Source organism: Ctenopharyngodon idella, chromosome 14 (assembly GCF_019924925.1).
Source record: "Ctenopharyngodon idella isolate HZGC_01 chromosome 14, HZGC01, whole genome shotgun sequence".
Lineage (NCBI taxonomy): Eukaryota > Metazoa > Chordata > Actinopteri > Cypriniformes > Xenocyprididae > Ctenopharyngodon > Ctenopharyngodon idella.
Window position 1 is genome coordinate 14,870,173 of NC_067233.1, and position 16,543 is coordinate 14,886,715.

Sequence of the window (16,543 nt, forward strand, 5' to 3'; positions counted from 1 at the left end):
GATCGCTCTCTCGGGTAATTTCGAGCACTGAGAGGCCCCACAGAAAACAACAGCCATCGATCAACCTAAATTAAAATCCGCTAGGAGCCAGAGTTAAGCGCACACAAAGTGGGGAATATATGATTAATGATGGTATATATTTACCTTTTAGTCACACATTTGTGTAGTAATGATTATCATATGGCCTGTCATTGCCCTTTTAATATGTTGCCTTTTCCTTTAGGACGACTTAGGAAGCATATAGTTACCTTCCCCTCCCACCAAATTCATTTCATTACATATACTAAAAGACTCGTTTTTGAACGATTTTTTATTGTATTTTTCTTTATAAATGTATAAATAAATTATTATATAAAAATATTTTTTGTAATTTTCTTTTTTTGTGTTGTAATGTGTTTTACACAGTAGAGTAAAATGCTAAATCTTGTTTTATATTTTGACATGGATCATTTACCATTGTGTTATATTTTTGTCTTTCAGATCTGGTTTGCATTTGTGAATGGCTTCTCCGGTCAGATTCTCTTTGAACGCTGGTGCATCGGCCTGTACAACGTGGTAAGAGTGCATGCATGTGTTTGCGTTCACACATCTGTGTGTGTGTGGGGGTGTGTGATTTACTCTCCCCTCTTCATTACCGTGAGAGGGAATGTGTTAAAACGCCTCCCCTGTCGCGCTCAGGCAAGAAACTCATTAGCCGCGGCACCCCAGACGGCTCCTTTACTGTGGCCCGTGTCAGCGCCATCCTGAAAAATCTCCCTCTTATTTATGACCGCTTGTCAAGTCCATATTCCCTCCGTGCGCAGAACTATGTCCTGAATGTGCTGCAACAACAGACGCTCATGCCCCAAAGAACTGCGTTAAACAGGTCAGCGGTGGATGATAAAGGAACAGGTTGAATCCAGACACATTTAAATACACACACATGGCCGTTTGGGTGGAGTCCGATGAACTGGGCTGCCTTTGGGTTTGGTGATAGGAATTGATGCTGTTAATTAACAAGTTTTCAACAGGAAGGAAAAAAAAACGCTTCGGGTGGAGTACGTTTTTCCATCTTGCATAAACAATCAAAGATACGCAGCAGGAAAAATGACTAAGCCACCCGAATCGCTGATTTTCCCGAGAAATTATTTCTTTACGCCTGAACAAAGAACAAAATGTGAACACTGCTTCCCATCAGCCCCATGTAATGGATCATTGGCGTTGTGAGGCCCGTAACAACTCGGCCCGGTGCATTCTCTCTTTATCTGAGAGAGGAGGAATTCCATCACGTCAGAGGGGGTCTGTTGGATGCAACAGGCCAAAACCACCCCTGAATGGAGAAGCCCAGCAGACCATGTCAACCACAGCCAGGCAGCTCCAGCTGGGCCAATGAGAGACACTTACAGCTGACCCCGCAACCCTCTCTGGACCATAATACCACCCCTCTCGCTTTCAACAGCTGCTGCACGCAGAAACGTTAGAGCACCACAGAAAAAATGAAAGCATCCAGGAGATCTGCTAACAGGCTGCAGGCAGAGTGGCAGATGTTCGTTCAGAATAATTTTTGCACATGGAGCGCAAATACGATAAATGCCAGAAAGTTACATGCTCATTGAGCTGCACCAAGCAAGCAAACGAAAAAGACAGACAAGGGGAAAATGTCTGGTGCTCAGGCGGGGAAATAGTCCTGTTAGGCTGATATGAATTTTTAGGTGTTTATTTATATTTCGGAATTCATTTATTTATTTGGTTTTCTTTCATTAATTCATTTTCTTTTCATTTATTCACTTTTCATTCATTCATGTGGTTTTCATGCATATAGGTTTTCATGAATACATTAGGTTTTCATGCATTCATTCGGTTTTCTTTCATTCATTCATTTGCTTATCATTCAATCAGATTTCACTCATTCTTTCATTTGGTTTTCATGCATTCATTCATTCAGCTTTCATTCGTTCATTCGGTATTCATTCTATCATTCATTTGGCTTTCATTTGTTCATTCGGTTTTCATTCATTCATTCGGTATTCATTCATTCATTCATTCATTCGGTTTTCATTTGTTTGTTTTATCAAGCAGTTTTTCATAAGTAATTTCTGTAATGAGAACTTTTAGAGTAATATCCTAGGATAATGTCTTGAAAATGCCCAAATGTCTGAAACTACTAGTGAAAGTGCTTCTGTTTTACATTCTTCTAATTTAGTACAATTTATTTTCATTGCAAATTATATTATGTGCATAATTAAACGTTCAGTTTAATTTGTTTAATTTCCAGATTTGTAATGTGATTTTTGGACCTCATTGTATTTCTTTTAGAATCTTGACTTAAATTTTATGTGATTGTGTATTTATCAGATCTTCACGGCTTTGCCTCCTCTGACTCTGGGCATCTTCGAGCGCTCCTGCAGGAAAGAGAACATGCTCAAATACCCCGAACTCTATAAAACCTCCCAGAACGCAATGGGCTTCAACACCAAGGTAAATACACTCAAGCAAAAAGCATTCCGTATAAATCTAAGTTTAGCTGAATCTCCATCAGTGTTTGTGCTGAAGAGGTGAACGGTGCATTGATTTGAGTATGATGTAAATACTAGATACACATATTTATAATTCTAATGTATTAAAGATTCTTAAAACGTAAAGCATGAGGTAATTAATCTCTTGTAAATAAATGTATAAATAATAAACAAGTGATTTAGTGAATTTCCATTGATGATGATGATGATGATGATCCTGTAGAGAGGTCACGCTGTGTACACTTTGTTAACCTGTGTTTGGTGAACAGTTTGGCACCCAGGCTAAAAACCCCACTGAACAAACAGATCCTGTTACGACTCTCCACACCATAAAAAAAAAAAAAAAGCAAGTCAACAGCAGGACCTTGTTGGTTTATCCGTCCATTAAACTCTCCCTCTCTGTCAGACTTTCTGCTTATCTGAGATGTCTTTGAGTGTTCATCTCCCCTTTTAGATGGCTATAAACTCTTTCAAGCCACGAATTACAGAACCACCTTATACAAATGTTTTACAGTATCTAATATGTTTTCATATGAAGGCGCTAGGGGTGTACTGGTACATGTGTTCGTCTCGAACGTCACGGTACGTACGTCACTGTTCGGTGTTTACAGTTTACGGTCAAAGGAGATCCACACTCCAATCCAGAAGGGGGTGCGCATGGTAATGCAACGCTGTTGCTAACCACCACAACAGGAAAAAGAGCAGAAGAAGAGATGATCTATGCACCACCCCAAAACAAGACTTCAGATGGCATGCAAGAGCTTGCTAGTAGCCTATACGCCGCGTTTCAATTCATTTTTTGTTACGCGCTCCACAAGCTTCACGGAAAGTACGCTAATTGTACCAAACATGTAAATGTACTGAACTCGTATCGAACCGTGACGTTTTTTTCTTTGAAAATTGTGAACTCAGACTTTATAATGTGTGAGTGTATATGAAAATAAATGAGTCAAAGTTCTATGACATTTCTACTTTTGATGTACATTTACTGGATCTGTAGAGCATTATTTAATTTAATAAAAGTTATAATGAAGTCTTCCTTAATCTTAAAGACATTCATCCATTTTAGATGTTAGATGTGTCCTTGTAAAATTATAATAGAGGTTCTTTGTGCAAATCCTTCAACATTCTTCCTTGCTTTCAGATGCCTTTCTATATAGGACAAGTATATTTCCATCCTCTGTAGGTGTCTGTGACTGCTGGCTTTCCGTCTCTCTGTGTTAATAAAGCTGTCTGGTCTCCAGCCCTGGCGTGTCTGCACTGGTGTCACCTCACAGCCCTGCTCTACAGGCGTGGAGACCCATTTACCACCACACTGACACGGATTACACACAACACAACCCCTGGGGTCAGGAGGGAGAGACAGATTTACTGGCCATTTGTAACACAAACACCATAATTCTTACTTTAATTGTTCAATGGGAAAAAAAAACTTTAATGTGAAAGACTATAATATACAATAAAATTAAGCCTGGAAATAGAGAAATAAAGTAGAATCATCAGTAACAGAACAGGATCTGTGTGAAAAAAGTGAATTGTATATATTATATAATTGGATATATCATAATAGACTTCTTTGTTATTTTCTCTATAATGGAATAATGAGAACCAAGGGATGTGCCTGGAAAAAAAAGAAGCAAAGGGAGTTAGTGGACGTGGACATTTAGAGGAAAGTAATGGAATCATCTGTGGAAGCTTCTTTTGAATCCGATTTTTTTTTTTTTTTTTTTTTTTTTTTATGAGTCTGTTGAACCGATTTATGATGTTCTGTATGGTTGCTTGGTTGTTGTTTAATTGTATATATCATACTAGACTACATTCTTTTATTTTCTCTATAATGGAATAGTGAGAATAAGTGATTTTCTTGAAAAAAAAAAAAAAAAAAGAAGCAAAGGCAGAGTTAGTAGATGTTTAGGAGAAAATGATGGGATCATCTGTGTAATAACGATTTTTGATTTGTGAACCAATCGTTTTTGTTTTTTGTTTTGTCAGATTTTTAATGAATAGTTTGAACCGGTTCACAAAACCAGTCTAAAAATATTTGTGTACAAATCCTACTGAAATAATTAGAGTTGTAAATAAATTTTATATTATTATGTAAATGAAAATTATATTTAGGTTTCTATATATAGCATTACATGTATGAGCCAAATCATGGCTGCAACAACGTGGCAAGTCTCTGAGTGAAATTGTTTGGGGAGGAACAAAGGGTGTGAAATATATGGGTCTTTACACACAGTGTCCCTTTTCACTTGTAATTACTAAAGTCTCCCTAATAACAGCAAAGCCCCTTGTAGACCCCAGGATGGCTGTTATTGCACTCACTGCATTCTCCATCCCTACCTCCTCCTGCCTCTTTCACTCTTTGATTCAGTCCCCGTCTGGCTTTATTTGTAACCCAACATAGTTGGAGAAGGCTTATTAGGGCTTCTGGCAATAGTTGGCGCAAAATAAAGTTTATCCTTTCATGCTAGTTTAAGCAATTAAGCTGTCACACAGAACGCAGCACTTTGCTTCAAGCAGGACTGAGACAGCCATTCGCACCTACATTCTTAGCAACCTGCTTAGAAACGGAGGAGTTTGGGGCCTTCCTGTGACAAATGTATATGAACATTTATTGATTTCATTAGCATTCATTGCAGGACTGTGTGTGTAAAGTGCTGGGCGAGGGAGAAAACAGGTTGTTCCATGGTACTTGGGTCATGTTTTGTTTTGGATGGTTGCCTGGGCATTTTAATGTGGTTGCTAAGGTGTGCTTAGTGTTTTTAGCACGATGTGGTTGCTAGAATGTTCTGGATGGTTGGTAGGTCAAAAGAACCCACCCCTGATATTTGATCCTCAAGTCCCTCTTTCAGTGTAAAGGTGCGGTCACATTTACTGTTGTTCGGCGAATATTTGCAGATAAATTCCAGTCATTTCAATAGGATTCCACACAACCTGGATTTTCTCTGCGCAGATTTTGCAACAAGTGGTTTATGAGAATTCGGCCGTGTTGACAAAGCTGCTCTGTGTGAGCTGTGTTTCATACATAACGACACTGTTGACAATTGACTTTTTTTGCCTGAAAATGTTGCTGAAATTTTACTAATGTAACAGCATATTAAGAATTTGTGTGTGCGCATTGATTGTTTTATTGCCTACTATGTGAAAATCTCATGTCCAGTCACTGGATTAATGTTTGTATAGTTCAGGAGAGGTGATGCAAATTTATGGATTTGAACAAACCCGAAACTTAAGTATGACCTTGGCAAACACCACTAATTCCAAAGAATAGGAGGGGTGTGCCACAGTGCCCTTCTGTGGTGGGTTTTGTGGGTGTAGGATGAGCCGACTGTCTGAAAGCCGGAGCCCTGAGCTTTGTTTTGCTTTGCCGATAGCGGAGGTGAGAGGGTCAGGGCATGGAGGCCAAGAGGTCGTACGGGGCCTCTGTGAAACAACACAGAACAAGACAATCTCAGGGTATTCCTCTTTTTTCCCTCACTCTCTCCCTTTTCTCTCATTTCATCCCATCCCCCTCAAGAGTTTTCATGGCCGCCACACTGTTGGGTTTGGAAAAACTTGTGACAGTGGTGTTAGCTCAAAGAAACTGAATGTGTTAACATACAGATTTTGAAATTCAGGATCAGAGCTGGCCTTTTCTGCTAGGCTTAGGGTTACCACCACTTAGTAACAAGACTGGAATAATGACTGCTGAAAATTCAGCTTTGCCATTATAAGAATTATTTTAAATTGTAAAATTTCGCAGTATTACTGCTTTTGATCAAATAAACGCAGTCTTAGGCTACATCCACACTGAAGCCAGAGCTTTCCCTATCCAATCTTTTTTTTTTCTCGTCTCAAGAAATATCTGCGTACACACGAAACCACTGAAACCGACTCAAAACGATGCCAGATCAGTATGGGGGACTGTAATTCTGCCACATGGATACACTAAAAATGGAGAATAAGACTTGGAACATGCGCATAAACCTTGCGCACAGTATACAAACCTTAGTAAAGCTTAGAAATAATGTTTTATTTTAGCTCAGTAGCTTCTGCAGCACGAACACAAGCATCTAGAGTCCGCTGTTGTTGTTGTTGTTGTTGTTGTTGTTGTTGTTGTTGTTGTTGTTGTTGTTGTTGTTGTTGTTGTTGTTGTTGTTGTTGTTGTTGTTGTTGTTGTTGTTGTTGTTGTTGTTGTTGTTGTTGTTGTTGCTGCTGTGCTGTTAGCGTGTCTGACAAGGGTCGACACGTGGGGTGATGACATCATCGTTTCACAAAATATACGGATTGGCTGTACACACGAAAAGGCAAGGGCGTCGTTTTCAGATTTATCCACTCTGGGACCCGGTTTCAAAAAATATCGGTTTCACCTTCTGAAAACGCCGGATCCGTCTGGATGAAACGCCTATACGATACAAAAGTTATGCGTATACAGCTAAACTCATCTCCATGTGGACGGGCCCTTAGTAAGCATAAGAGATTTACAGATCCTAAACTTTTGAATGGAAGTGTGTGTGATATTCGATGTTTTAGTGGCATGTAAATGTTCCCATATTTTTTTTTTTTGTGAATTCATTTTGAAATTAAATTGACCTTTAAAACCATTGACTGTGTAACAAATATTATGCTGTTTTACTTAAATATGGTAATAATCTTTTATGTCTCTGGGCAGTGAACGATCTTAGACTTTGCAGAGGTGAAAAGAGCAACACTGGGGGGAAAAAACAGGGTTTGGAAACTAGACCTGTGACGAGCCTGATTTCATTTCACGGCTGTTTCATGCTACATCGCCCATTAGTGTTTTGATTGGCCACGTCCGTGCATAATGTAAATTCAAAACAAGGCGGTTTTGGAGGAGGATATTTGTTTAAATGGCACATCCAAAGTCCACACGCCCATGTATACAGACGCGGACACTCAAAGACTTCATGTCGTACCTGAGTAAGCGATAGTTTTTCCATGCTCCCAAATAACCATGCACTGTAGCGACAGACTCATACATCTTAATTTCTTAAACTTGTCTGTGTTTGTACTAAAAGTATCCATGAAGGATTTAGGGTTTTTTCGTAACTCACAAAGGAACGATTGGGGAAATTCAATGAGGCAACTAACTGCAGGGAAAAAGAAGGGATGGCGGAAAAACACCCCTTACTGACATCTCTCATATAGTTGGCGTGCCTTCCTCTCCCTCTTTCTTGGTCTCTCCACACTCACAGGATATACAAAGTGTCTGTCAGCGGGGTGTCCATTGAGCAGGGAGGCCTGACAAACCTTCCACTTAGCCTAGCGCTGAGAGCGCACAAAGGCCTGGGGTCAGGGGTCACTGGCAGGGTTAGGATGGCCATCATCTTTCTCATGCCTCTCTACCCTCTCTCTTTTTTCCCTCCTCCCCTCCTCCACTCTCCTGCAGGTCTTCTGGGCTCATTGTCTGAACGGCCTGTTTCACTCAGTCATCCTCTTCTGGTTCCCCCTCAAGGCCTTCCAGCATGGTAAGCACACACACTCTCACACTACTTTTAGTTTTGTTTTTTGAGGTCAGTGGGTGTCATAGTGAAAGACTGGCCTGCTCTCGCTTCAGCTTAATTACTTCTCCTTGGCCACCATGAATATCTCAAGATCATTCGCTCCTATACACACACTCTTCCTCCATATCCACATACTCATTTAAAGCAATAGTTCATGCAAAAGTTAAAGTTCTGTCATAATTTACTTATGTCTTTCCTATCCTGTCTGATTTTCTTCCATAAAACCCAAAAGCAGAGGTTTTGAAACATATTCTGATTACTTTTTAATATACAGTAATGAAAATGAATGAGGGCTGGGGCCATTAAGCTTCAAAAAAGGATGTGTGTTAAACTTGAGAACTAGATCAGTCTAGTTTATGAACAAATCATGGAGATTCATAGGTTTTGTGAGTGATCAACTAATTTTTCACCGTTTAAAGATTCAACTCAACAGAATGGCTCGCAAATCACCATTTCTCTCATGAAGGTGCAATGGAGAGCTAGGACTGATGATGCTATTTTTAGTCAATAGCAGGCGTTCGGGCGTAAACACGGAAGCCTGCACTGCGTTCACTACATCAACTGCGTATGACGAGTTCAAATTGTTAGTCTTTTTTTTTTTTTTTTTTTTTTTTTTGCGCACAAAAAGTATTCTCGTCGCTTCATAACATTAAGGTTGAACCACTGTAGTCACCTGGACTATTTTAACAATGTCTTTAATAGGGCTGGGTATACAATATCGATTTCTCGATTTTAATCAATTCTCATTTTTACGAACCGATATCGATTCTTAAATCTTAATTGATTAGTCTAGTATGTTTTCAGTTGACGAATGAACAGAACATGTAGCGCGCCTCCCATCCAATAAATCGCAATAATCTTTGTGCTTTGTTACTTTTGATATGAAGCAAAGTCTCAGATTTCAAATGACGTTCATCTTATTATGAGATTCAAAAAATAAATACCGTTTTGGTGCTGTTTAATGTGACATGACACATCGCTTTGGTGCCTCAGTTAAAGAGGAGCGGCAGCACGGAGCGCATGTGAACATCCTCTCCTCCGCTTTAATACCAGTTACAGCGCGAAATAAACATGAATAAACATCTGAAGGTATGTTCAAATATACAGTACAACTTACCGAAATCCGTATCATGTCTTGTGTAATAGCTCAATCAGTGTTTCAACCTCGGAAAGACGTCAATAAAACAGCTTGTAAACAATGTCACGTAACGTCACATTTACCTCAGAAAAACATATTCAGTGACCATAAACTCATTAGTCAGCTAGAAAAATGAACTCTAGAAAGCAGCATTCTGATAAATATAGCTATGCACCATTACATATTCATTATAATGTTCTTCAATATTTAATGCATGTTTGAATAAATCAGTTATGACAGCCACGATTTAAAAAAAAAAAAAAAAAAAAAAAAAAAAACACGAATTGGAGTAGAAATATGATTATGTAATTCTAAACTTTATTTATTATATAAAAAAAAAACATATTTGAGTGTAATTTAAGTGTTTGTATATAAATAAGTTAATTTTAACCTTCATTATTATAGTAAAGTAGTACCAACTGACTCCCATGTGTAGTTTACAGCATTAGTTAAGAGATTTTTTCCCTTTAGAAAATTTGCCATTTACTGTAACTGATATACTTCATCCAAAATAATCAATATCGAAATCGAATCGAATTGAAATCGTAATCGTAATCGAATCACAAGCACGTGAATAGAAATCGAATTGAATCGTGAAAATTGTGTCAATACCCAGCCCTAGTCTTTAATACCTTTCTGGACCTAAAAAGGTGTAATGACGTTGCTGCCTAAGTGTGGTTCAGAAACCCTCAAATTTCATCAAAAATATCTTAATTGGTATTCCGAAGATGAACGAAGGTCTTATGGGTTTGGGACGACATGAGGATGAGTACTTTTTTGGTTGAACTAACCCTTTAAATTTTGGATTTTCCTCACCCAAATCTATCATATGGTTTCAAAGATTTGGATTGTGGCTCGCAAGTCATATGGACCACATAAATGGTGCTTATTTTGTCATTTCAAAGCTTGACAGTAAGTAATGACACAAGTTTCTTTCTTTGGTTAATTTTTTGGTATAATTTAATAAATTGCTCCTTGGTCTTTACATGTCTTCGTAAGTGTAAGCATGTATAAATGAGTGTGTCAAGTATGTGAACCGATTTTGTGTGTGTGTGTGTGTGTGTGTGTGTGTGTGTGTGTGTGTGTGTGTGTCAGCACAAATATCTGGCTGACTGCAGGACCACACAGTCAGAATCAGACCTGCTCTTTAAACAAAGCACTGGAGACTCTCTCTGACTGACAGACTGTCAGCACCACACACACACATACCTTCCTGATCCACATGTGGTGTCCGTTGTGTTTCGCTGTGCCAGAGTCCTGATGGTTTTGGATCATCCGCTCTCACTTACAATCAAAGAATGAGTAATACTCCTGCAATAAACCACACTGGCTTGTGTGCACTTTTGTTTATGGGTTTCCCAGATTTTAAGCAACCTTTACTATATAATCGGAGATGTTTGCTGAAGCAGTTAGCACAAGTCAATATCTATCATCCTTAAAACTCTAGAAAACCAAGCTTGTCTCTACGGTCTATTAATCCTCAATGATTTGGGGAGATCCTCTCTAAAACCTCTGTATATGGCTGTCATCAGCTCCTTTTACACCCACCATTACCTTTTATTTACATGACCATTGGAGCACAGGTGTGTCATGTGAGAAGAATGGGTTCGTTACAAGCTTGTTGGTATAGATTAAACTGGCATAAAAGTTTTTTTGGCCTTTTTACACTTTGAGAATGGGGAGAAAGTGGTGGCAATGAGAAGTATTTACGTGAATTCAAATTGTCATAACCCACATGAGCACCACAGCTCCAGTAGGCCATGGATCTGTCCTTAAATGGGCATAAAAGTCTCGTAAAGAAAAAGATTTTTTATATTTAACTTCTATTCTACCAAAGACTATAGATATAGAAAGATCATTGCATCACTGCAGCTGCCGTTAGAAGCTCCGGTTCCCATAGAAACCTGAGACTCGCACTTAGGACTGCACATTCGCATTGGCTCGTCTAGCCTGAAAAATAAGCTTTTTTTAATGCTATCTGAGCATAAGAAACAACATTTATTGGACAGTTCATGTCAGATTTTGTTGCTGATTTGAAATAATGTTATTTAATTGTGAGATCGCCAAGCAGTTTTTGAGATTTCCCCATTCAAATAGATAGGACTAGGTCTTGGTCTTGAATAGGAGGCGTCGCAAATATGACTGCCGAGTGAACAGACTTTCCTTGAAAGGGACTTTGATTCTACCCAATATTAGACTGATCTTAAACACACCATCAAAAGCATTTGTGGCATAATATGTTTGATTTAATACCTAACTTTGTCCCTCTAATAAAAATAAAATCATGACTGCAGATGGTTTAAAAACAGAAATGTTAAAAATCCTGTGTATGTATACAGTTTTAAACGTGTATTAAACGTCTAAATTGTCATTTTTGCAGTGATACGGCATTTCTACTTGCATAGATCCTTTTTGGGTGGGTTTTTTTTTATGTAAACTGTATTTTTCTGGTATTCTGGTCTTTAAACGTGAGCATTAGAGGCCACTTGAGCTCAACATCTAAATGGAGTATTATCTAGCACCGTCCCACTGACCTGTGTATGTACGTATGTGTGTTAGCATGTGATCCTTCACTCTAAAAGCTTTCTTGTTGATTCTCCTCATAGATACTGTCTTTGGAAACGGAAAGACACCAGACTATCTCCTCTTAGGCAACATGGTTTATACAGTAAGTGCATTTGGGCCCTCAGATCCTAACAAAGCGCTTCTGTGTCCTGCCCGTCGCCTGACACTTTGTCCCGGTTGTCCTGCTGTGAAATGTTCCTTCTGTGCTGAGTCTGGATGCACTTAGGATTTTCACTCCCTTTTTTGCCAACTTCTTATGCACTGAAATGAAAATTAAGCTTTCTATTTCAAACTCCACTTCAAACAGAAACTGTTTGGAAGTTTCTGTCAGCCGATTGTCTCTCATTAGGTCTTAGGTCTTTATAATCTAATCTGTTAATGTGTATGTGCAAACTCAGATAAGAACATGTCTCTCTCTCACACAGTTTGTTGTGATCACGGTGTGTCTGAAGGCTGGGCTGGAGACGTCGTCCTGGACTATGGTGAGCATTTGGATGACTCTTTCCATCCCTCTCACTCTTTTCTGTCCTATTTCACTGTGTCCTCCCATTTCCTTTCACTTCATTGTCCCTCTATCAGTAGAAACACGCTCCTCCACCCCTTCTCACTCCTCTCACTCACCCTTTTCTTCTGCCGCTGATGTCATGGAAAAGTTCAGAGAATTCAAAGATGATGTCATGGTTGCATCACTAATCAAATATGCATATATTCAGATATGCAATTATAGTGCAGTGCTGAAATTGTATTGCTGTTATATATTGTATTACTATTATTATAGTGCTTGCAAGGCAAAACTCAGCATTTAAAATATAATCTTTGATGTCATAATACAGTATTTGCATGCTGAATTTTTATATATACACACACAGATATATACATACTACTGTGTGAAATGTAAAGTAGTGTATGTATATGTTTATATTCTTCTGTACATACTTATCCCACAATATAATCTGACCACATGCATGTAAAAATGTGCACAGTTCAGATGGGAAATGGTCTTTTTCATTGCACTGTATTTTGCAAGTGTAATTTTCACAAAATCACATGATGTTTGTGTGGTTTTGGAACATTCACATGTGGTTCCAATGTTTCACATGTGCAAATTTCAAGCCTCAAATGCTTGATGATCATGTGATTAAACAAAAACACATGGGTGTAACATGCTCCCATATGTGCACACATGTGATTTAGCATGTGTTCATGTAAAATTCATGCGTGTTAAGGGTTGTTGTTATGCAAGTTACTCTTCTAAAATTATAATACATCACTCAGATGAGGTTTTGTGCTGTTTGAGTGTCAGGCTGCCGTTGTTATCAGCAGAAAGTTTCTCCTCAACTCACTGTGTTTTCTCTAATCTTTTCTGGCTTATAGTTCAGCCACATTGCCATCTGGGGCAGCATTGGATTGTGGATAGTCTTCTTTGGCATCTATTCCTCTCTGTGGCCTCTGATTCCTCTTGCCCCGGATATGTCAGGAGAGGTAAGACCATACAAACAGGAACAAAGGCTAAATCATTTGTTACAGTTAGTTTTTGTAATTGTTGTGGATGACACGCGGAGGCATATACAATATACAATATAAAATGAAGTGTTTATTCCCTGAAATGATACATGAGAGAGACCCAGTGCAAGTCAGCAAGGGAATCAAAGAAACATGCTGAAAGAGATCCAGCGTCCGAGAGAGAAAATCACAAAAAATGACAGACAATGAATAACAAAGCTTTGAAAAGTGTATTGAATCAATAAATGTACATTTCAAACATTTTTATTTGTGACACATAAAACTGGAGGCTAAAGTTTGTGACCAAACTATCATGTTGGTTTGAAATGCCTGAACCTCGAGCCGGGACTTGAACTCAAATTGCCTGCAAGCACAGCTGCGCCATATGTAGCGCTGCCCACGAGGCTATGGTCTTTTCTCTTTTATTCTCTCATGCAAAGCCTAATTCATGTAGCCTTTTAGAAAACTATGCTAGCACTCTTAACACACCCATGCAAATGTGTAGCCTATATAATTCACATTTCTATAGTTTTTTATTATTATTATTATTATTATTAAAAGGAGAAAATAACATAGCCTAATACATATTAAGAATTATGTTGTTTTTTTTGTTGTTGTTTTTTTTAAATATGGGGTAGTACTGCATTAATAAAGCACAGAAAAGTAAAAACAATTTTGACAATAACTTCTGTTTGAATTCGTTTTAAACAGCAAATGCTTACATTTGATTACTACATTTGGTTATATGAATATAATTTTTAAGGATTTTATTGATTAATATTTTTTATTTATTTTTTGTAATCTCCACATGGCGCGGTTGACTGCTACTCGTGAAAACGAGCTGTGATACGTCCACATCCTCAATAATGTTAAAATCTATGGTTATAGCACCACTTAGCGGTCAAGAGAAGAAATGCATTTCCCACCAAAACTGCGGCGGTACCCACGGCGACAAATCTGTCATAACCCAAAGTGTAAAAATCTGTATTAGTGACTTTTAAGTATTATATTTAATTATATTAAATAATTTAGTTATTTGTTTATTTATAAACAACTTTTTTCTTTGCCTTTTCTCCTTTTTTACATATTTTTGTCCCCCCCTATTTTTTTAAAGCAATTTTGTCCTCAAAATATAACTAAGCTAAAAAAATAAAAAAAAAACAGCCCATCCTCACCCCTGGGGCTCTTGGATGTGTCAGGTGATATAAAACACGCACAGACATCCCTCTCTCTGGCCCGGGGCTCTACACTATCTGTGCCATAATCTGAGCATTAAGAGTTTGTGTGTGTTCATTAGGGTGAGCAGGGGGCTGGAAACTCTACACCTTCGTAAGGCCTCGGGGCACCACAGGTCTTGGCTCTTTTCTCACCTCATAATCTCCTAATGGGGCCTAATAGTCCCTATTTGTGTCACCTGTGAGGAAGAGCAGTTTGAAAACATCTACATCTGTTTGTGCAGGAAAAGAGTGGAGAAATCCTGGAATCCAGACAGAACACTTGTGTGTTTATAATAGTTTTGTAAGCTTTGACTTTATTTTTGCTGTTTTGTTATTTAATTATATACCATCTGGACATCAGTATGAGAGCGCTCTGTTCGCACACATTGTTTCCGTTGTCTAAATACTCTCAGAAGCATCTGAGGTTTTTATCCCAGGATCTGGCATTGTGAAACAGTAGCCTCTTCCTCTCACGTGTGTCCTGCACACCCGTCTTGAATGGCCAGTCAAGTGGGCTCTTTTATCAGCTCTTTCCCTTTACATGTAGGGTAGTAGAGTAGATCAGACCCCAGAGGCTCAGGGTAACTCAATGCCGAGGGGAACCATAGCAACAGCACTACATCAGAGCACGGGGGACACCTGAGAGAGGGTGCACCTGAACACACCTGAACTCTGGGCCACCTCACAGCCATCTCTGACTACTGCCACAGCTACCTGAAGTGCTGAAGAGAAAGACTAAGAAAGGGAAAAATGAATCTGACGGGAGACAGACATGCCACACTGTTAAACCTATTTAGTTGAAATGAATATTCATGAATATGAATCAAGTAATATGGTACTGTTCAAAAATTTGGGGTCAGTAAGATGTTTCTTATGCTCACCAAGGCTGCATTTATTTGATCAAAAATACAAAAACAGTAATATTGTGAAAATATTCTTATAATTTAAAAATAAATGTTTTCTATTTCCATTATAATATGCTGATTTGGTGCTTAAGAAATATTTCTTATTATCAGCGTTGAAAATACTTATGCTGCTTAATATTTTTGTGGAAACTGCAATACTTTTTTTCAGGATTCTTTGATGAATAGAAAGTTCAAATTATTTGAAACTTTTATTTTTTTTTTTAACGTTATAAATGTCTCCTGTCACTTTTGATCATTTTAATGCTTCCTTGCTGAATTAATGTATTAATTTATTTTTAAAAAAATAAATCTTACTGGCCTCAAACTTTTACCAGTACTATTACTATACCATTGTAGTTCTTTTTTGGATAGGAAACTGACTTCATTGGGACAATTAAATGTAGAAATTTATTTGAATTTGGCTCACTGTAAACCCGAATAAGTTGGCAAAACTCAAAAAAAAAAATTGAGTCAATCATTTTTAAGAAAATTCAACGTTTAAGTAAGCAGAACTGGCAGATTTTTACTTTGTTACTCATACATTTTAATTGTTCTTAACTTGAAATGTTTGAGTATACTAATTCATACATTTAACTTAAAATTATCATCTAATTTCAATGTAAACATTTTTATTAGTGTAAACTTAGCTAGCTACAAGCTAATTCAGAAAATGCTAACTTGCTAATTTGCTAACATGTTAACAATGGCATGGTATAGCACCTGCTGAATGAGTACAGTAATATAAAGCATTTAACATTGCTCTCAAACCAAGCAGCATGCACCACTTGTCACCTTGATGGTAACTCTCCAAAACCCACATTAACAGAAACTCTTCTAAATTAGCATAACAAAACAACAATCACTACTAAATCTCCCACTTAACATTAATCTTGCACACAAAAAAACATTATATAACACTTAATTTTAACATTTACTCTCCCTTTCGAGTGCCATGGGCAAAGCATAATGGGAAATAGAAATCCCAGTTAAACTTAAGTTCGTCTAAATTAAAAGAAATGAGTTAATAAAACTCAAAACAATGAAACAGCTCAGTTTACTTAAAATATATCAGTTCTGTGAACTTGAAAAAAAAAAAGTAAGTGCTAAATATTCATAAGTTAATTTGAACTATTTTATTGACAAATTTAAGCTTGTCCTACTTAAACCAATTCATTATTTTGGCATTAGTGTTCACAGTGCTGGCTAAAACTGT

At 37.8% G+C, this 16,543-nt stretch overlaps 1 protein-coding gene across 4 annotated transcripts in view; it reads left to right on the forward strand.

The window, feature by feature from the left end:
* Positions 1-16,543, forward strand: part of atp8a1 (ATPase phospholipid transporting 8A1) — a 148,746-nt gene that overhangs the window by 117,115 nt on the left and 15,088 nt on the right. For all 4 annotated transcript variants that reach the window (XM_051918399.1, XM_051918398.1, XM_051918397.1 and 1 more), the window contains 6 exons: positions 481-555; positions 2,335-2,457; positions 7,888-7,966; positions 11,747-11,808; positions 12,131-12,187; positions 13,080-13,187. In XM_051918399.1, the coding sequence (XP_051774359.1) occupies positions 481-555; positions 2,335-2,457; positions 7,888-7,966; positions 11,747-11,808; positions 12,131-12,187; positions 13,080-13,187 (504 nt within the window). The remainder of the gene's footprint in view (positions 1-480; positions 556-2,334; positions 2,458-7,887; positions 7,967-11,746; positions 11,809-12,130; positions 12,188-13,079; positions 13,188-16,543) is intronic.